At 39.3% G+C, this 22936-nt stretch overlaps 1 protein-coding gene across 2 annotated transcripts; it reads right to left on the reverse strand.

Annotated features, from left to right (window-relative positions):
- Positions 1-3762: 3762 nt before the first annotated feature.
- Positions 3763-21822, reverse strand: TGM1 (transglutaminase 1). Of its 2 annotated transcripts, none has more exons than XM_077469716.1 (15): positions 21681-21822; positions 18352-18627; positions 16608-16796; positions 14190-14408; positions 13932-14050; positions 13322-13429; positions 12370-12544; positions 11747-11885; positions 11543-11646; positions 11303-11391; positions 10964-11117; positions 10136-10420; positions 8286-8446; positions 5315-5451; positions 3763-5043 (listed from the first exon to the last, which is right to left on the reverse strand). In XM_077469716.1, the coding sequence occupies exons 2-15, from the start codon at positions 18614-18616 to the stop codon at positions 4899-4901; spliced, it is 2289 nt and encodes a 762-aa protein (XP_077325842.1). In that variant the 5' UTR covers positions 18617-18627; positions 21681-21822; the 3' UTR covers positions 3763-4898. The 2 variants fall into 2 exon arrangements, with proteins under 2 accessions (XP_077325842.1, XP_077325850.1); XM_077469724.1 differs by lacking the exon at positions 21681-21822 and adding an exon at positions 19313-19356.
- Positions 21823-22936: the final 1114 nt, after the last annotated feature.

The raw sequence follows: 22936 nt of genomic DNA on the forward strand, positions 1-22936 counted from the left end.
CGATAAATAGGTTTTTATTGCCAGCATGTGTTCCATGTTTAGCTTCCATTTTATAGCTTCATAAATGTAAAACTCAACTTAGAGAAAAAAAAATAAAAAGAATGTAAATATTGCATTGTACCTCATTACCTTACTTCTCAGTCTTCTTCCTGTCCTATCCTGCAGTGTAATTGATCAGTCCCAGTTTCCTTTATTTATTTTGTTTACCTAAGCTAATATCCTGCACTGGGGATCAGACTTGCTTATTGTCTTCTTAGGCACTGGTCCCCTCACCTCCTGATTTATCCTGCCTCTAGAGCCTAAGAGATAGGACCTGACCATTGGAAGTGTCACCTCCACCAATAGGTGGTGTCCACATCAAGCAAACATCAATGTGAACATCCAAAGAAGGAACCCAGGAAGTAAATAGAAAAAGAAAGAAGAGTAGTCACTTGACTGTGGTCCATAAAGACATGAATGAGAGAGTTTGGGGTGGAGGAATTTGACTGGCCTGCACAAAGTCCTGACCACAACCTGACAAAACATTGTTGGGGTGAATTAGAGTGGAGACTGCGAGCCAGGCCTTCTCATCCAACATGAGTGTCTGACCTCACAAATGCACTTCTGGAAGAATCGTCAAACATTCCCATAGACACACTCCTAAACCTTGTGGACAGCCTTCCTAGAAGAATTGAAGCTGTTATCGCTGCAAAGGATGGGCCAAAAATATTCAATATTGAACCCTACGGACTAAGACTGGGATGACATTAAAGTTCATGTGTGTGTAAAGGCAGGGGTCCTAATACTTTTGGTATTATAATGTATGTATATATATATATATATATATATATATATTTATATATATATATATATATATATATATATATATATACAGCCATAAATTTATTGTTTATGTTCCTAAAATGTTATGTATAGATTCTTTCTCTAGAAAACGATTATTTTCCTTTTATTCAACTAACCTAAATGATAAATCAAAGGGCAAACAACAATGGTTCCCACCATCGACCCCCCCCCCCCCCCAAACACTGAACTAGATGAAATGGCCTATTCAGCTTGATTAAATAAACTCTACCACATGTCTCTATAACTCCCCAGGCGTACTTGACACAGTAAGTGCCCGTTCACACAGGGGCGACGCGACTTGCAGCGCGACTCACAGACGCAACCTGCACACGACTTCAGCGGTGACTTGAAAAATGACTTCTGTATAGAAGTCAATGCAAGTCGCCTGAAGTCGCCTCAAAAATAGTACAGGAACCTTTTTCTAAGTCGAAGCGACTTGAGTCACTCCTATTAGAACGGTTCCATAGTACAGAACGGAGCGCGACTTGTCAGGCGGCTAAGTCGCCTGACAAGTGGCGGTAGTGTGAACGGGCACTTAGAGGGTAGTTCTCTGGGAATAGTTTAAAAATGGCCTGTAGGGACCCTGGAGAATCAAAAGTCATTTGAACAATGTCCTTACAGCAGATCTGTGCTACAACCAGATCTGATAGGGTAGCCAGTGCATACCCCTCTGGAGCTACAGTTTTGCTAAACTCCTTGACTGTCTACCTGCCTTTTTCCCAGCCCCCTAAGATCTGTTTTCACCTCTCCTTCATGGTTTTTTAGTAAAAGAGTACCTGCCTGCCTGCTTCTCAGTCATTCATATAGTTACTGCTTGAGGAGAGAGTCAGTAAGACTTAGGCCGCGTACACACGGGCGGATTGTCCGCCCAACTAAGTTCGTCAGACAATCCGACAGACAGTCCGTTCAACTTTTGAATGAACGGACTTGACCACACACGATGAACAGACAGTCCGCTGAAAACGTGCGCGATGACGTGTACAGCACGTACGACGGGACTAGAAAAACGACGTCCAATACACTGCAATGCAACCTTCGGCCGTGTAAACCCTTTCTGAGCATGCGCCATACTTAGTCCGTCCAACTTGCCTACACACGAGCGGACTGTCCGCTGAAACCAAGTTTGGACGGACAAAACCAAGTTTCAGCGGATAAAATTATGGAAATTCTGAAAGACAAAGTCCGTCGGACTGTCCGCTGAAAAAGTCCGCTGAAGCCCACACACGAGTGGATTGTCCGCTGAAACACGGTTCAGCGGACTAAGTTGGACAGACAATCCGCCCGTGTGTACGCGGCCTTACTAAGACCCCTTTCACACTGGGACGCATTTCAGGCGTTTTAGCACTAAAAATAGCACCTGTAAAGTGCCTGAAAAGCACCTCTCAAGCCACCCCAGTGTGAAAGCCCAAGTGCTTTCACACTGGGGCGGTGCACTTGCAGGATGGGAAAAAAAGTCCTGCAAGTAGCATCTTTGGGGCAGTTTGGGAGCACTGTATACACCACTTCAAAAACATCCCTGCCCATTGAAATGAATGGGCAGCACTGCCGAAGCGCCTACAAAGCGATTCAGCAGCGCCGAAACACGAGTGCTATTAACCCTTTTCGTCGCCCACTAGTGGGGGTTAAAAGCACCCCACTAGCGGGGGTTAAAAGCTCCCTGCTAGTGGACAAAACACGCCACTGTAACATCAGTAAAGCCCTGCTAAAACTAGCGCCGTTTTACCGCGACCAGTGTGAATGGGGTCTAAGTGTACTTCTACTGTTGTGGATACTGACTCTTCAATGGGCATTTGTGTATGTCACAACTGTTTTTCTGTTTCAATGTGATTATTAGGTAATTTGATAACCATAACATAAGTAAGCTTGCTTAGGAGAGCAAAGCACAACTGTTTTTTCTACTTATACAAGTCAATAGGAATGCAGTAGCAGCTTGAAGAAGCTTGAAAATAAGTCTAATGCCGCGTACAAACGACTGGACTTTCTGGCAGAATAGGTCCGATGGACAGCCCAATTGCGTGTGGGATAATCCGATCATTTTTCTTTAAAAAATTCAGACGGACCTAGAAATAGAACATGTTTCAAATCTGTCCTACAGACTCAATTCCTATTGGGAAAACCGCTCGTCTGTATGCTGATCCGTCAGACCAAATACGACGCAAGGGCAGCTATTGGCAGCTATTGGCTACTGGCTATTGAACTTCCTTTTCTAGTCCCGTAATCACGTTCAACACTAACGGATTTTCGAACAGACTTTAGTCCGTTCATGTGTGGGCAAGTCTGTTCATTTGCAAGTGCGTCGAAAGTCAGTCAGGAAGACCGTCAGACCTTTCTGCCGGAAAGTCTGGTCGTGTGTACGTGGCATAATGCTAGTCAGGAGGAGGTCAGACGCACCTGTTAAAGAATCCAAATGGGTCCCTGACAGTGTGTTTTAGTCTGCCCCACCTCCTGTCACTGTCACCTTTGCTGCTCAGCTTGATCTGCATGCAAATATGAAATACTGGGGTTGATTTACTTAAACTAGATTGTGTAAAATCTGATACAACTGTCTATAAAAACCAATCAGCTTCTAGTTTTTATTGTCAAAGATTAATTGAACAAGCTGACGTTAGAAGCTGATTGGCTACCATGCACAGGTGCACCATATTTTGCACTATCCAGTGTTAGTAAATCAACTCTAAAATATAAATACATTTTGATAACAGAGGCTGGCGCAATATATTTGGGCAACACAGAGTTTGTATTATACAGACTTACATTCTATATTCACCTTAGGATATCAGTTTCCTGAGGCACCCTTTCTTTCTGTTAATTTGACAGACACTGAAACATTTTCTTATACTTCCTTTCTCATCAATTGTATAGGTCGAGGAGAGCGCACTTTATTCTACATGGCATGTTGTTAAATATACACAGAAGCTGTTTAGTGAATAATATAAAATATTTATTGAAACAAAAATAAAATAAAATTAAGAAATAAAAAGTGCACAAAAAAATTCCAGTGCTTTTTGTGATCACAGTTTGTGTGCCCGTCAGTAACAGGACAGCTATGGTGGTCAGAGTGTGGGCTTTTCTCATCCAGTAAGCAGGGACTACACAGGGAGACTACACAGGGAGACTACACAGGGAGACAAGCAGTGATCATTTAGATCCATAGGCATGTTACCTTCATTATGACAAAAGAAGACCTGTCTCTGGAAGATACAGTATGTCTGTATGTAAACCAGCAATCAACTTTTCTTATACACAAGGGTTACCTATGCAGTGGAACATGGACGGCACGTTAACTTTTTTAGGGTGAACTGAGAATTATGCAGCATTAATGTAGTATGCTTCCATGTGTTATTCACATTTCCTTCTGTTTCTTCACTGGCATGCTACAATATTAACAATACAATATTCTTTATAATTTATGCTTATATATATATATATATATACACAATAGTTAGAAGTAATTTAGTAGGGTTCACAGTTAAGAAAGAGATACTGCAAATGCTGCCATATGTGTGTATGGCCAAAACATTATGTATATGATGAAACATCTGCTATATAGCTTATAACATAACATCTCATTATGCTACGAGTGGTCTTAAGTTTCGTAAATAAGTGTCAGTCAGAAAGAAGGTATCTAGGCGACATTAGAGACTAATGAGATCATATATTTATCACTTGATTGTAGAGCACATGATATCGTTCCACAATTTGGATGTTTAAAGCAATGGAGTGGCTTCTTTATTTGTGAGTGGTTTAGAGTTGCAGTTAACGTTAATTGCGGTGCATCAAAATCATAGAAATAGCGTCCTTCTAGCCATATTCCAAAGATAGGCAGACTTGCAAGGCTTGTGTTCCTCTAGGGCTTATATCCAGTTGTTTTGTTAGTTAGATGGAAAACCTCTGTCATACAGCAGACATTTTTGGGAATGCCCTGGAAGACTCCAGACTGATTTCTTAGAGAGGGAATCATTAAAAATGTATTTTCAGTATAAAGTCTTTGTTATGTTCCCTTGTCATCCAATAATACTGCATGAGTAAACCAGGTTTGCTTTGAAGCCATCAAATTAATTCTCTCGCACCATGACTTCAGTGACTCCATGTACTTGACTCATCTCATTACTCTCCAGACTAGCCACAAGCTGCCGCAATCCGGCACGCCGAGGTGTAAAGCGTTCTGTGATAGAGACTGTTTTCAAAGGCCCAATATCTCTGTAGAGAAGAAAACATTGTAAAATGTGTTAGTGTCCAGAAATGTTGTACTTTCCAAGCAAGAAAACAGTAAAGTGGATTGTTGGCATTAACGGTTAATGAATTGCTGTATGTTATTTCTTTAAAAGTAATGTTGGTACTAGATACTCTATATAGAGAAGGATTTATATTTAACACACTAGAAGATTTAAAAAAAAAAAGAGATTGGCTCGATTAAAAATAATTTAATGTAAACAGGGCAAAAGAAGTAGACATATGAGAGTTAACTTACCCAACTTGCACAATCTTTGGTCTTTGAATACCAGGTCCTTCCACATGGAAGCAGGCATTGTGCAATGTTGTCTGAAGAGGGTTCTGGAATATGATTTCTGCCACAATTTGTTGGCCAACCACAGGGTTGCCATGCACCTATAATAAAGACATAACAATACATTGCTTAATATTTGTCCCAAGGTCACCTTAAATTCTCAATGAAAGCAAAGTATTTGTGATATTATATTGCCCCTTCAACTTTTAATTCAGATATTGGACAGGGAAGTGCCATACGTAATTCATTACAGTTTTATTGCAAAGGGGACTACTGCAGTCCCACACTCCCAGGAAAGCAAAAAAATCACCATCTCTATGACTTTCAAATGAGCAGAGCCCCTTCCAGAAGGTGTTTTGGTGGGTACAAAGGGCTGCATCTGCTCAACAAACGGGAAAAAAATGGGTCTTAGGTCCCTAACCTTTACTGAAAAGTGCCTCCTCTGAAACAACTGTTCAGTTATCTGTTCTGTTAAAAGCCATGTCTTTTTAAATAAGTGAAGGGTCTTCCAAAGCTATGTTCAGTAAAACATATTTTTCCGTAATTGTTCTCACAGCAGTGAAGGTAGTGTGCTGTGTGTTTTGTATCTATAATCATTTCTGTCATTCCCATTTCCTCTGTCATGTACACTAACAGGAGAGGATTTCTGTTTCTTTTTGCCGTTTGGACCTGTATCACTGTACATTTTAAGGACATTAGATATAACTTTCAGGTAAGCTTGTTTTCAGTTTTATCATTGGTATATACACTCTCCAGACACTTTATTAGGTACACCTTGCTAGTACTGGGTTGGACCCCCTTTTGCCTTCAGAACTGCCTTAATTCTTCATGGCATAGATTCAACAAGGTGTTGGAAACATTTCTCAGAGATTTTGGTCCATATTGACATGATAGCATCACGCAGTTGCTGCAGATTTGTTGACTGCACACCCATGATGAGAATCTCCTGTTCTACCACATCCCAAAGGTTCTCTATTGGATTGAGTTCTGGTGACTGTGGAGGCCATTGGAGTACAGTGATCTCATTGTCATGTTCAAGAAACCAGTTTGAGATGATTTGAGCTTTGTGACATGGTGCATTATCCTGCTGGAAATAGCCGTCAGAAGATGGGTAAACTGTAGTCATAAAGGGATGGACATGTTTAGCAACAACATTCAGGTAGGCCGTGGCGTTTAAACAATGCTCATTTGGTACTAAGGGGCCCAAAGTGTGCCAAGAAAATATCCCCCACACCCCCACAACCAGCCTGAACTATTGATACAAGGCAGGGTGTATGATGCTTTCATGTTGTTTCCATCACATTCTGACCCTGCCATCTGAATGTCGCAGCTGAAATTGAGACTCCTCAGACCAGGCCATGTTTTACCAAATATTCTTTTGTCCAATCTTGGTGAGCCTGTACGAATTGTAGCCTCAGTTTCCCGTTCTTGGCTGACAGGAGTGGCACACGGTGTGATCTTCTGCTGCTGTATCCCATCTGCTTCAAGGTTTGATGTGTTGTGCATTTAGAGATGGTATTCTGCATCCCTTGGTTGTGACAAGTGGTTATTTGAGTTACTGTTGCCTTTTTATCATCTCAAACCAGTCTGCCCATTCTCCTCTGACCACTGACATCAACAAGGCATTTTCCTCCACACAACTGCCGCTCACTGGATATTTTCTCTATTTGGGACCATTCTCTGTAAACCCCAGAGGTGGTTGCATGTAAAAATCCCAGTAGATCAGCAGTTTTTGCAATACTCACACCTGCCCGTCTGGCACCAACAACCAAGCCACGTTCAAAGTCACTTAAATCCCCTTTCTTCCCCATTCTGAAGCTCGGTTTGAACTTCAGCAAGTCATCTCCACCATGTCTAGATGTCTAAATGCAGTTGCTGCCATGTGATTGGCTCATTAGCAATTTGTGTTACCAAGCAATTTAACAGGTGTACCTAATAAAGTGGCCGGTGTGTGTATTTTCCAACACTGCTACTTCCAGAGAAACCAAAGTACTCTCCAGAGGCACCTTGATAGTGGTGTGGGGCTTTTATGTATGTTTTAGAACTTTCTTTTTACCATAACTTTAGATACAGGATTTAATTAGGACATCTTTGCTGGCTAGTATGTTTGTGAACTGTGGGATTTTTGTTTGTCACATTTGCAGTCATTTCCACCAAACAAAAACATATATAGTATAGTATTAATAGTCAATGACATGTTATAAATTTTGAATATTCTGTGTCTGTAAACATTCTCATTTATCAAGGTTGGGTATAGCTAGTAGTAGTAAAGCCGATCAGAAATTCTGCCAGCAAAAGTTGGATGTGAGCTTTTGGTCAGAAATTCTGACCATGTGTATGCTCCATCTGACTTTTGCTAGCAGAATTCCAGCCAGCAATAGATTGAGAGCAGGTTCTCTATTTTTCGGTCGTTAAAAGTTCCGATCATAAATTCCGATCGTGTGTACAAATTCTGACACATAAATTCCTACGCATGCTCAGAAACAATTTGACGCCTGCTCAGAAGCACTGAACTTTGTTTTCTTGGCTCATCATATTGTTGTACTTCACCGCGTTCTTGACGTTTGAAAGTTCAGAGAACTTTTGTGTGACTGTGTGTATGCAAGCCAAGCTTGAGCGGAATTCTGTCAGAAAAACCATCCAAGTTTTTTCAGACGGAAAATCCACTCGTGTGTACGGGGCATAAGTCACATTTATCTGATTTTGTCCTGTATTGTTGAAGATGTTTTGCAGCTTATCCAAAAAACTTCTTCAGCTGAAGATATGGATGGATATGGAGTGAAATACAGTCAGCGTTTAACAATAAGTCCTCCTGAACTGCTAGCTGTATATGGTGGGGATATATAGCGTAACAATGCCAAGTCTATGAAGCTTACAAGCAAAAACTGTACTAAAGCACAAACTCAGTCTGTAGTAATTCAGAATATTAGAATACCTTAATCACAAGATCTGGAGTTCTTATTCTAAAGGTGTGTTGTTTGGCTAATTTCTGTCCACTTTCTTTCACAATTCCAGACACTGTTAACATCATGGCTGACTGATCCACCAGCTGTGTAAGATATTCACTGTAAGGAATCATCATCCCAACTGCTTTAGCTGTGCAAGGGAAATAAAGGAGAATTACATAAATATGTTATATATGAAGATTTTTTCTTCTTCTATAGAATACATTATATACAATGAAAAGCAAAGATATACATAATATGATGCTATTGTTTCAGTCCCTCACTACTCTACTAATATTATGTAGAAAATGTTCTGACCTCATGGTATTACAATGGCAATGAGTTTGTTGGAATGTAAAGACAGACATTCCATTTGTATTAGATGTGTTAATAGGCAGTCCTCTGGTGAATTTACTTTTTGGTATTTCATTAGTCTACATATGACTACTTAAAACTGTGGGCTATTTGTGGATTCCATCCATGAAGAGGCTTTATTAAGAGTCATACATATCAAACCAGCTGATATAGGGTGATAAAAGTAAATACTATACACCCATACATTACTAACCCTATACACACAATAATCATTTAGCACCTTATAACTAACTGCATTTACAGCACTAGTTCACAAAACTGCTTAATGAGTAAATTATTACCTGACTTGAAACAAAGTTTAAAAAAGTCAGTCCACTCAAAAACTACTATGGTTTTTTTTTTTTTGCTAAAAAATTATTAAAGTAAGGAGTTGGCTGCATTTGTCATAGTACCGGTATTCTTAATAACAGTGGATACCAAATGCTGATCCAAAGCCGCATTTTTAAACTTGTTGAAAAAGGGAGGTAAGTTACTTCTGTTGGTAGCATTTATTATTGCTGAGGGAGTCACTAGGTGCTGTCTTTTAAATGTAAGGCGCTCAACACTCTTCCTACCAGGAAATTCGTTTTAGGGAAGGGGGAAAGGGAAAAAGGTGCAAGTTTATCTACTAATAAAGGGTCACTTTTATTCGACCCCTATTGAATCCTTAATTAAGGTATTGATGCCGTAACCAAATAGCATATGGAAAAAAGGAAGAGCGCAGTTCGATAGACACTCTTCCTACCAGGCCCTTATTTCCAGAAGTTTACAAACCCATCGTGGCTGCACAATAGCAAAAGCCAGTAAGTATTAAAGGGGCTTTGAAAATAGTAGAGAGGCAGTAGGTGAGAGACTAGGCAAAATTAAGGAATTAAAGTTAGGGAAGATAAGAAGGGGCGGAAAAATCATATCTAGATTTTGATAGGGGCTGGAGAGTTAAAACACTTAATGGATTCATAGAGACTCAAGATGTTAAGGTAATGCTTCTGATCCCAGGCATCCACAGCTGTTATGGTTGGATTTGTAAACCTTATACCTTAGCAGTATAGCTTTTTATGTAAGTGACGATTTAGCCTGAAGGGGGATTAAAAAATCATGGTTTGCCTAAATATCATTACCTATTTAGCAATTACAGTTTTCTTAACAGTGATGTAGAGCAGAGGTTCTCAACCTCAGTCCTCAAGTACCCCCAACGAGCCATGTTTACAGGTTTTCCTTTACTTTGCACAGCTGCTTTAAATCAATATCAATGACATGGTATTGATAAGAGCTATTTTATCTAAGGGAAGTTCCCAAAACATGGCCCGTTGGGGGTACTTGAGGACTGAGGTTGAGAACCACTTATGTAGAACAGATTCACCTCATGACCTTCTGTGTCTGCTCCTTCTTCCATTATCCTCCCATTCTGTTTTTACTGTTCATGTCTTTAACCACTGCAGTATTTTTGATGGTAATTTTTAATAAAAATTGGCATATTGTAACTTACTTTCTCCAGGGCTCAGAGTTGCATTGCAGGTCTCATTCTTGAATGACTCTTTGCAGACACCGTTATAGAACATAACAGCAGCAGCCATAGATAAGGACACTGTCCGAGGACTACTGCTGCCATTTTTCAGTAGGATGCGGACATTAATGTCACTGCCCATATTGAAACCGTCCTGTGACTCAATGGTAAGTGATACATCACATGACTCATCTGTATCAACTTCTGCTAAGGGCTTGTTGCCGTATTTGGCAGCTGTGTGCACTGCCTCACGTTCTGCAGCAGAGCCTGATGACAAAAAATTATGGTCAGTAAAGTACAAAATAAGGCCAGAAAGAATTTAATTAAAAATGAAACTTTATTATAACATGATGAAAAATATTGCAATAAAAGTAACAAATCCGATCGAGGTGTACACCTTAGTCTCTAGTGTCTAATGGGATCACAAAACAACCTTTTGGGAGGTTATAATGACATAAAAATGTCATGTTGTCACCATAGCTTTTAGTAAATGACATATTGTGAAGATTTCGGAATAACCCCTTGACTGTGCTGTCCCTGAGCAACACAACCACAAGGAGTGGCCATACATAGCATGGATCTCAATGTTCTGAATTGTGCTACCTCAAATTTGGGCTACCAGCAATCTTAAATGACCTTCGTTTACATTAAAACATTTCTTTGAGAATCACCATTCCCCTCCACCTGAACAATCTTGATGCATCTTCCTTTATAAGAAGGAGAGTTTTCTTCTCATACATATATAATATTCAACCTGTACTACTGCTACACATTTTAGAAATTTAAATATCAATAAGGTGAATATGTTACCTTCAGGATGCTTGTACAAGTAAGTGATGTCCTCCCTTGCATTTGATCCTACAGCTTTTGTGCTGATGCAGTGTCCTACTGCTCGTTCTTCCACATGCACTTTCTTAAACTTGCCATTTGGCTGCCGCTGGTAGAACACCTTGTCACTGTTTACCTGTGTGAAATACAGCAGACAGTTTAGTTCACTTACCATTTATGTTAATTAAAAAATAAATCAATAAAATATGCTAATAAATAAAAGCCCATTTATTGTGATCAGTGATTTACTAAATATCAACATACAAGAAAATGCATATATAGTACAATCATTGTGAATGTATCATACATAATTCAAATTACCTCAGCAAAGATAAATCCACAATCATATTTAATATTCACTAAGCCATTCTTTATGGCCAAAAGAGGACATGGGCCACAGCAGTATATACCTGCAAAAAGAAAACATATGAAATTATTAAAAAATATACAATTGGAAACAAGAAACTGGCAATATTTCAACAATAATCTGAGATTAAAGAAATCTGTGAGAAAAAATGGGGTAAAAGAAAAATATGCATATGCAACATTGTTGTGCATTACCATTGCTGGTTTCTTGAGGTGTGGCATCAATAGCCTGCCACCCATCATATCCACCAGGCAAGTCTGGACGTCTCATCCAACAGTCATTCCAGCAATGATAATTCCTATGGAAGAATACATAAATCAACAGATGGTTATTTACACATATTTAACCATTAGCATTAAATGCATGTCAAAATATATAAATGTTTTTCCATCACTCACCAGACTGAATCACTGTTTTTATCTTCTATTGGCTTCATATTTTCGTCAAAATACACATCAAATATTAAATTGCCATCGGTGTCATGAGCAGAGGCAAAATTAGTGACGGTACGTCCAGGTATTCCAAGACAGCGTAGTACTAAAATAATTTAGGAGATATAATATGTAAAGATTGACCTACTCCATTTATATAAAAAGCAACTACAGTAGCTTTACATATCTCAACCCCGGTACAGAGTTCCTGCACTACTCCAGACTCAACAACCCCAACCACTTTATGCCTCTTACAGCCAACATGGTCACCTCAAAACTTCCTGAATCTATTCCCTCTCTTACATATATTCAATCCTCTCTTCTTCTATAACCCTCCATCTTGCCCTTCTTCTGCATAAAAATTAATTTAGCTGCACACTTGTTTTAAGTGGTGGCGAAGGAGTGGGTTTTTAAATAGGGTAGTCCCCATAGGCCTTATAGCAGCAGCCCAATTTAATTTACAAACCCCACTCTTGAGGAAAAATACATCATATTATAGAGGTTTTATAGTATCTGATCTAACATAACTAACAGGGCATATTATTAATGTGCATATTATTACATTTAAGAATCTCCTCATACTACATTACCTGTGGTGGTGACAGCTGCAAATACCCAACACTGCCCATACTTCACAGAGCAACCACTTTGGTGATAACGGAGCAAAATGTCCACACTGCCAACCCAAGAAACTGGGTTCACACCATCAGCATATTCACCAGACCAACTTCCAGCAACAACTCCATTGTCATCCATAGAATTGACCTAATAAGAGAAGAAGGACCAGAAAGGTTATCCGTTATTCCACTGTATGAAAAAGAGCAAATAATACACAAAGTAAAATTTAGGCAATGTATTAAAGAATGTTCATCATTTTGACTACCCTATTTTGCATGATGTGAGTAATGTTTTAGTTATTGAATTTTTCATTCTAACAGACAGTGACAAGTTTGCCAAGTAATGTTTGGTCATTATAGTCATAGATAATATCACTACTTACACCATTAAAAACAGTGATTTTAGCTATAGTCATTTAGCTATAACTGTAGGTAGAGTAAACTGTATAATAATAATAATCCACATTCAGCCAAAGCAGAAGGCATGTCTGATATGTCAGTCATGATTATATACAAAGCCCAAGAAAACAAGGTTGGAAAATATGAGCCAGGCACTGAGTGCACAGTTTGTCATACGGACATCAGCTGCAATTTGCCCTCTGCAGTTTACGACCATAACTTGGTCTGAAGTACAGTAATAAACTAAACTTCATCATGTAACACTAAATGGTAAATAGGACTTTTTTAGTGCATACTAATTATTAGATGCTGTAATCCAGACTACCGAAGCAGAATTAACTCAACTCAATTTAAAGTCACCAACACAAAATAGATTCTATTTGCGGGTTTTGCACTTAAGGATAAGAACTCTTAAAACAGACTATTTGGTGTTCCCTAATAAGCAGACATTGAAAAATCTTGGGGAATCATCAACATAAATGCGTTTATCTTTCCATATTTAGATTACTAGACGAGTAGTACTTACCATGGCAGAAATAACTCTGGAAACAGTTATAGGATCTCCTCTTGATCCAGGTGCAATACCACTACGGTCCAGTATAAACATTACAGCATCCAGAACCCCCTTATCAAACTGTAGGTAAAAAAATATATATATATATTAGCAACATATGATTCTTGGCATGAACTAGCATAAATAGGCCTAATTTAAGAGAAACACTGTTGACACTCATAAAAGAAATGTTGATTTTGACATATATATATTTTTTCCAGTGATTATCAAAACCAGTCAATTCTTTTGAAAGATAACGCTGTAATTGTTTATTTTTTTTTAAGCGATAGAGGATATTCTGAAACAACAAGTAGCAGATACAGAAACTATTTTGAGAGGGCCTCCTTCTTTGTGTTGTATTTTACATCTTTCTTTACACTATGGAAAATGGCAGCAGGTAGAAAAAGACTCAACTTCTGCAACAGGAGATGGAAAGTTCTAATAAATGAACTGAGTTAGGGAGATCCTGTTGTTCTAGTGTTTATGACCTTCAGGCTCCTCAAGCCTCCAGTCAAAACAGGAATATCAGTATAGGGCGCATGGACCTTTACAGGTTTACAAGGAAGAATGTGCACAATCATACCTGTCCATAGTTCCATGAACGTTCACCAATTTGATGCTCAGTACCATAGTAAATTCTTCCAACCTCATTAAGAACATATTCCTGTCTCCATGATTCATTATCCAAAAATACAGAATCCACTAGAAAAAAAGAACATAGATAATTGCAGACAGGATTTCTGAAAAGTTGGTTTACCTTAAGAGTAAAGATAAAATATCAGCAGAAGGTACAAGAAAATTAATGGATAATTGGTTCATAAGGAAAGTTAGGCATACTCACTGCGACACCAAGGATTAAACAGGACGTAGACTTTTAGTTTAGCATCACTGCAAATTCCTCCGCTACTTTTAACACTGAGCTGGTATTTTCCCACAGGAGCCTGAGCTGAAGTGTTCACCCAAAAAATGACATTCTGTCCACTTGATTCTGCCAGTTGACATCCCCAGTTTCCCTCATCAAACTCTTTTACCAAGGGTAAAGTGATTGCCTGGCCATTTCCTGCAAGAGTGAGGGTGACTGTTACAAATACAGAACACTGAAAAAATATACCGTCAGAAGACATAAGCAAAATGATTAAGATAAGAGCTGCACCTGAAATCAGATGTTGAAATAACCATCTTATATCAATGGTCAACAATACCCAACATTTTTAATGCAATCTTCCAGCTAGGGACAGGTCAGTTAATCTAACTGAAACAAACAATGGTTAAAACATAACTAAAGGCACTATACTTACGTCCTCAGTAACGGCCGGAAATATGCAAAGGGTCCCTTGCTGGCACTGGCATTTTCTCCCCGGGTGCTGGTTTTTAGGCATCTCCATTGGCCGGCGCAGGATGACATAACTCCCGCACATGTGCAGGAATCAGTCATTCCAGCACACAGGGACCGTGCCGGCGATGTAAGCTGAGCTGCACATACACAGCTCAGTTTACAATCTGCAGAAGACTGCAAGCAGGCAGGTAGGTGTATTTTATTGCAGAAAAAAAAAACATTGCATGACTTTTCTGTGATAAATAGCCTGTCTGCTTGCAATCTACCTTCAGAAAATACCTTCAGCCCCAGACACAAAAGTCAGACACAAAAATGTTTTCTTCAGGTATTCTAGAAATTCTTCTGTTATTCCTTTTATTGCATGCAGGGATCTACAATACAACACTCACATAGCTGTGCTTATCATAATTTTAGGATAGGAGCCACCATTTTTTTCCTGGCCTCCACATGTGAGTAGGTGCAGCGTGGTGTGGCAGCAGAAAACTCTAGGTGCAGAGAACAGAAATATATTGTTGTAATTGGAGTTTGGCTATATACAACAAGCCCGTCAGGGAACCACCCTGACTGGGGCACTCACAGGATGTGACAGCAAAGAGTAGAAGCATAAAGTCTCAAGTGTACCGACAGAATCTGTCTCGAGGGGCAGAATGAGGCCTGGCCGGTCCGTACCCAAGTGGGAGGCTTCCAGGAAGGTTGCCATGTCCATGCACTTTCCCTACTCGTCTGGAACCTCCCTCTGATGCTAAACACTATAAACACTATCCCTGACAGACGGGTGACCTATCCCTACTCTAACCACACGTAAAATGCGCACCAGGCCCGGGAGACAGGATCTTAAGTTGACTCTGCCTGACCCAAAATGGCTGACAGGGTCGCATGGGGTGCTATCATCCAACCATATAGCTGCCCCTTTGTGACCCAGGAAACCATAGAACTAGGATCCTCCTAACTTCATCTCCCTCTGCAATGCCATTGCAGTTGAGCACCATCTGCAATTTAAAAAATAGACTGTTCCTGCCTACACACACCCCTTTTCATTTTTGAAAAAAAAAAAAATAGACAGTACTGGTACAAGATGTCTTATGCCTGTTTCCCATGGCTCAACCAATTGCTCTTATGCCGCGTACATACAACCAAACTTTTTGTGGGACTAGGTCAGACGGTCTTCCCGACGGACTTTCGGAATGGCCTGTGACTTGGCCACACACAATCACACCAAAGTCCGATGGATTTGAACGTGATGATGTACGACTTTTCGTGGGACTAGGTCCGACGGTCTTCCCGACTGACTTTTCGAATGGCCTGTGACTTGGTAACACACAATCACACCAAAGTCCGATGGATTTGAACGTGATGACGTACGACCGGACTAGAATAAGCAAGTTCATAGTCAGTAGCCAATAGCTGCCCTAGCGTCAGATTTTGTCCGTCAGACTAGCATACCCACGAACGGATTTCTCGATAGGAACTTGGTCCGGCGGAAAAATTTGAAACATGTTCTATTTCTAAATTCCATCAGATTTTTGGACAGCAAAGGTCCGATGGAGCCCACACACACGATCGAATTGTCCGATGGATTCGTTCCGTCTGACCTTTGCTGTCACAAAGTCTGGTCGTGTGTACACACCATTAGTCAAAACAAAAGTGTATCAATACTATGTCATGTTCTGTATTGTTGTAAATTGACTAATGTTATGTTTTAGTTGATTCTCAGATGCGCCTGAGACACTGTTATGTGAAATCATATGCTTGTACCTTTGCCATAGTCATAAATAAGGAATTAAAAAAAAATATCAGGATAAGAATATCAAAGATACTCAATACCCACAACCTAGCTGAAGTGGTAACTAAATGTCTTTTTATAATAATATAGCTTTCATTATCTGACTCATAATGTCATCACATCACATTCTTCTCACTAACCTTGTTGTAGCAAAATGCAGATTTGGTCATTTCTGCTAAATTCTTTTTGGAAAGAAACACAGATCTGGAAGGGTTGTCCCCTTCTTACAATTAGATCTTCGCATTCATATTCATCAGTGTGATGAGATTGACGATTTTCACCAGTCCGAGACTGGAGAAGATCCACTTTCTGAATTTTCAGAGGTCCTCCTGGAAATAAAATAAAAAATAACAGGTTTTCAGACTGGTTTGCTAAAGGTATATAATTATTTGGACAAGTGCATAAAGTGAATACCTATCTAAACACAAGAACTCAATTGTTTTATTTTTCAGCTTACCAGTGCTTAGATGTGGGGCTGTATTCGTTTTATCTTTTCCCTTATTTTCATCTGGTGATCCTGCCAGTAACACACTCCCTGTCCTAGGGGAGCAATGCTCACTCACTGTACTGTACTTATAGAGAAGCAGAGTTTTTTTCCCCTAGGGCAGCACTACAGAACATCTATCCCTCTACTCTTTTTCATAATATAGGGGGGAAGTGTTCTATAGTTCACAGATAGAGCTGAGAACAACCTAAGTGATAACATCACAGGCAAAGAGCACATGAAGTTATCAACTCATAAGATTTCTGGCAGAATTAACAGGTATTTTGTTTCTTATTGAACAGCTATAAGGTATATCAATGGTATATTTAACAGACCAAAAAAAATGTAACTTTTTCTATATTTTAAAGCTGAACGCCCAGCAAAGAAGTGAAGACGCATTTAGAATACATAACTGATCTTACCTCTGGAGGATTTGCAGTACTGCCCAGCTAGTCTTGGGGTCCTGGTTAGACAGCAGAGTTGACATCCACTGCAGTCTACATTGCAGCTAGGAAATACAACCTGCTATGGGACTTATTCCAAACTTTAAAGGAAAATGAAGAAGCATCACCATACATGAATCAAAATTCAGCTGGTTCAGCAGGGACCAGACAAATTTTGATCTGTGTATGAGCAGGGAGGTTGTACAGAAGTCATCTAGCAATCACCTTCTTTACAACCACCCTGTCGGATTTTTTGTCACTTGATCAGAGTATTCTGATGGCGGGGAAGTCTCCCTGGTGTTAAAATACAATAGCTCAACGGGAGAATTCACTCGCCAATACCAAGTGTGTGGATGGAGGAATTAACCTGCTGGTTGAATGAAAAAATTACTTAAAGGGTCTATTTTATAAATATTTTCACACAACTTTCACTCCGGAATCACAATTTTGGGTGAAAGTAAACCTTGCATTTATTAAGTGATTCCTAATTGTGCTAAATCCCAGAGTTGTGTAACACTCAGGACCATGGTGTAGATGTGTAAATATGAAGCTTAGGGCACTCACAGGTATTTGACAAGGTATAAATGATCCAATACTTTTTTCACCAATGTTTCAGTGGGTCACAGCCCACCTTGCCTTGTTAATGGTGGACTGTAACCCAATGAAATGTAGGTAAATAAAGGCTTGGATTTTTTATGCTCTTTCAAATACCTGTAAGTGCCCTGAGCTTTATATTTACTTGGGTATCCCCTACAGTGTGCATCCAGAAACTAACATGTGTGGGGATCACCTATTGCTTTTTATATACAGTATATATGGCAATGGTGTATTTAACTGATTGACAGGAGCCTTGCTTTAAGAAGGTTCTTGTCATATCTGTGTAGTTTGTGCTACAGAGCACATTTGCAGAAAATATAGCCAAAGACATGCTGAAAGAGAATTATAAAAAGTCCTCACCTGTAGTCACTGCTGGCAGGTCATCTAGGGTGGTTCCTGGTCTGTCTCCATCTCTACCTGGTCTGTCTCCATCTCTACCTGGTCTGCCTCCAGATCCATCTCGGTGTTCTGACGAATCAATGTCCACCCCAGCATTTCTGTCTCCTCCAGAAGGTCTATCTCCTGGGGCTCTTGTATATTCCTCTACATCTTCTCCTCTAGTACTAGAGCAACACGAACAGCAATTAAGCCACCAGGACTTCTTTCTTTCTGGAACACGAGTCATATTTTAAAAACCTACACAGAAAAAAAAAAGACACATGGATGAGAAATAAAGTGAGTGACAGATTAGTTTAAATTTAAAATAAAAACTTAGGATCTACTTTCTTAAAGATGTGAGAGGGACATCTGAGATCTAGAGTTTAAGGGCCTACATAACGCCCTTTGGGATTTTACTCTGCATTCAACTTTTCATATCTTCACTGTTTTACCTAATCCAGTGTGCCAGGCGTCCTCTGGATCTTGCGCTGGGTATTTAGTTCAGGTGCACAGAACCTGAACTTGTCATATCATGATTAATATGGATTTAGGTAGCATAAGCTGTCTTTTGCATGGGCAGCTAAACCAGTAATAGCTGTCTTGTGAGAAAGCTGTCCCATAAATCTTGAGAGAGCTTGCAGAGATCTAACAATAGTAATTAAAAAGTGCAGTGTAATTCCAAACCAGAGAAGTTCAATGTTAATTAGTATCAAGCTGACTTGATTCTGCCTACACTATACAGTGGATAAAAACAGTTAGACAAAATAAATAAAAATGAACTCAGCTTTAACAAAAGCTACACCATCTAACTAGTTTCCTGTTTTTAGCACTCTTAAAAGCAGTGTTAGAAGTTCTCTATGGCAAGAACAACTACATCTTATGCTGTGCAGTTTCGAATAATAAATGCGGACCCCTCTCTTCCCTGTTATTCTGAACTTTATACCTCCTGTTTCGAAACACCCAGACTCCAGCCTGCGCCAGCAACCCCTCTTATCCGCCCAATACAGAAACCAAAAAAAGAAACTAAATTAAGGAGGAAGTTTTGCCAAAAACTGGTCACACCCACCCTCTACAAGCCTCCTTATCCTCTACTTACACAGCTATCACAGAGTCAGTACAGTGTCCTTTGACACTCACATTACTGTATGAACTGCCAACTCTACATTCTCATCTATGAACGTAGTGTGCTGCTGTCCATAAATCTCATGTACAGTATAAAAAAATGGAAAGCCTGATAGTGAGAAAAATGTAACATAACCACAGACACCAGACAAACCAATTAAATATACAGATACATTTATATAATGTTTATTTGTGTTATTTTTGGACAGAGTGAAGATGTTACCCTAACTCCTTAAGTTTTTGTGTAATCTCTGGAGAGATTCACCCTATTTCTCCTGGTGACCACTTGGCCTTAGGGAAGAAAATAATAGCAAGCTAAATTTTTTGAATCATCACCACAATAGGGGAAATCTTCCAATAAGGTGGCACCTGTTAGTGACAACACCAGTAACTTTTGCTCTCAATGACAGGATGTGAAGGGAAATCTCCCTAACAGGATACAGACAGCAGAACAAGGATAGGTCTTCTAACCATTCCCACTATCCAAAACTATCCAAAAAGTGGCAATGTGGACCCGGCTTAAAAGTTTTGGCTTCAGACACATTTTAAATATACAGTATATTGCGATATATAGCCACACAGACCACAAATGGTCAACATACAAAAAACTACTAATACATTTGTACAAGAAGAGCCTATAGCAGGCTTCACACAATATGCTTGCTAATATGTTCAGGAATCAACAAATGCTTGTGAACCTTTAATATTGTCTATTTTTAATATATATTCTTTAAACTAAAAAAATGTAAGGTCCCACTAAATTTAAAAATGTTTTTCATTACAGAACATTGGAGATCATTTGGTTATATTTCATTGTTTTTTTTTACTTTGACATTTATAATGTATAGAATGCCAGATTACATTACGTTTTCAGTTGCTCAACATTAGATCAAGGTATCACAATACATGCACCCCACTAAAGACATGACTTACTATGCACTAAAGTCCATTTAAGACTCGGTTCACACTACCGCGACCTGAAAGTCGTGCGACTTATGGTGCGACTTTGTCAGGCAGCTTCCTGGCGACTTGAGTACTACTTGATGCGACTTTGAAGTGACTTTGAAAATACTTTAAAATGTCTTTGTAGCAACTTTCAGGGAATTCCTGGGTAATCTTCCTTTAATGTCAGATCCAAATCAAATCGATATAGATGAGGATCTGAATTGGAGGCAACTTTCATTAAAGTCTATGGGCACAAGTCAGATAGAAGTCGCCTTGAAGTAGTGCAGGAACTTTTTCTAAAGTTGGAGTGACTTCAGTAGTGCTAATTAAGACAGCCAGCATTGACTAACATGGGACTTCTTTCTTAAGTTGGGTTCTTTTTAGCTTTCTTCTTGTCCTGGAGTATATGTATGTCAAGAAGCATATGTGAAAAAATGTGTGTTATGTAGGAAATGAAGGCTCCGTTCACAATGAGTACTTGAGTACTACGAGCCTTCATTTCCTACATAACACACATTTTGTACGAACCCTCCTAACCAGAAAGAAATCAAGCAAAACTAACGGAAACTTGCGCTGCACCAACATGTTCATACAGTAAGTAGAACAATTCAAAATCAATTAAATGAACACTCCATGACATAAGCATCTAGCGTGTAAATTCTAGTTCTAGCAAAAGGTAAGATATACAGATACAGTAAATGTGTTTCTAGCAATTACAGCAGACAACACATAACTTCTAGGATGTACTATTTCTAGACAATTTGAAAAAGAAAAGTGAAAAATAAACGACATTTGTCCCAAAATGAGGAGAAGAACAATATAAGCATCAATAAATCTGGCTGTCAGATTGTATAGCAGAGACCTCATCATTAAAGAGTTGTTTCTGGCTGTCACACTGTGCCTTGTCCATACATGCAATCACTGCTTTCTTACTTATTCCAAACAACTACACATGCACTCTTTACTATGCTTTCTTCCTTTCTTCTTTTTGTTTTTCTTTCTTTCTTCTTTTTGTTTTCCTCTTTCTTTCTTTCTTTCTTTCTTTCTTTCTTTCTTTCTTTCTTTCTTTCTTTTTTCTTTCTTTCTTTCTTTCTTTCTTTTATTTTTCTGTTTCTTTCGTTCCTATATTTGTATATCCATCTATTTGTCTCTCTCAGTATCCCTTACACAAGAGCAGATAAGTAACATCCTTACGAAGTATTCGAGGATAGCATTAAAAGGCACATAGTAAAGGTAGCACTAACCTGTAGCAGCTGCTGTCTGTATAATGACAGATCCTCTCACTGTAGCTTATGCTATAAGGTTGGGGGTGGCTAGAAATCCTGGGGTGGTACTAACATATTATCCACACCCCATATGAGAGTCCTTCCCATATCATATCATATTCATATATCATATATTCTGGCAGACTAAGAATCTTTGGAATGTGGAACTTGTAAGTGTCATCAACCTTTGTGGCACACCCATAGGAGGGCCCCCACATACAAGCCAAATCTGTTCTACACGCCCTAACCTCTCCTGTCAAATGTCTGCCTGCATCCGACTACATTGTTACAAAAATGACTTCTATTGCATCACGAACATCTTGAACATTCTGTTACACACCTATTTACAAACACTTAGCTATGATTTGTTCTTCTGTTTTTAGATGGTTTCAAACATTGGGAACTGTAGCATTGCATTTGAAGTGTTGACAGACTTACACATTTCTTCTCTATGGTGATATCAGCTAGTAAACTTAAAATGTTGGTGCATGTGATAACTTAAAGTGGTTGTATAGTCAAATTGGGGACTTTTATCTACAGGAAAGCCTATAATAAGGCTTACCTGTAGGTAAAAAAAAATCTCCTAAACCTGTACGCTTTAGGAGATATTCCCCTCGCAATGCGCCGCTGACTGCAGCGGCGCATGCGCACAGGGGATTCTCGGCTGGAAGCCCGGCAGACGCCGGACCCTGCCGGAGAGAAATCTCCCGCGTGCATGCTCGGAAGTAATGATATCGCAGCTCTGGCCACTCACAGCGCCGGAGCCGAGATACCCGGAAGAAACACAGAGGGAACATGTCAGCTCCCTCGGCATGGATCGGGACAGATGTCAGGACCTTGTTCTAAGGTAAGTATTTCATAATGAGCTAGTATTATTATGGTGCATTAGGCTCATTATGCCTTTTCCTTTGCAGGTGAGCAAAAAAAAAAAACATTCAGCGGATATACAACTGCTTTAAAGAACAATCAACGTTTTTTTTTTTTTTTCAGCTTTAGATAAAGCGGAAAGGGAGTAGAATTCTTGTCTGATTTTTACTGCAGTTTGTGTCTTTGTAAGGGTCACAATACATTTTACAATCTGACTGTACAATCTTTTTAGATTTACCAAAACTGTTATGATAATATGAGGATCTACCTAATCTATCCATTCAATCAGTATCCAATCAGGCAGGACCTTGCACTAGATAGCTATTGACTGATCTAAAGAAGTTCGCACAATCAGATCGATTGTGTGG

The sequence above is a fragment of the Lithobates pipiens genome, unplaced genomic scaffold, assembly GCF_037356315.1.
Source record: "Lithobates pipiens isolate NorthernLeopardFrog02 unplaced genomic scaffold, aLitPip1_a1.2 Scaffold_11, whole genome shotgun sequence".
In the NCBI taxonomy this organism is placed as follows: Eukaryota; Metazoa; Chordata; class Amphibia; order Anura; family Ranidae; genus Lithobates; species Lithobates pipiens.

What these genes read in the sequence shown, in the direction of transcription:
- TGM1 (XM_077469716.1), bottom strand. Translation starts at nt 18,616, where the DNA reads ATGACTCGTGTTCCAGAAAGAAAGAAGTCCTGGTGGCTTAATTGCTGT. An exon ending in GTTTAATCCTTGGTGTCGCA is followed by an intron (nt 14,051 to 14,189) that starts GTGAGTATGCCT and finishes CTTTTTTTCTAG; the next exon opens with TGGATTCTGTATTTTTGGAT. An exon ending in CTCCAGATCTTGTGATTAAG is followed by an intron (nt 5,452 to 8,285) that starts GTATTCTAATAT and finishes TCTTTATTATAG; the next exon opens with GTGCATGGCAACCCTGTGGT.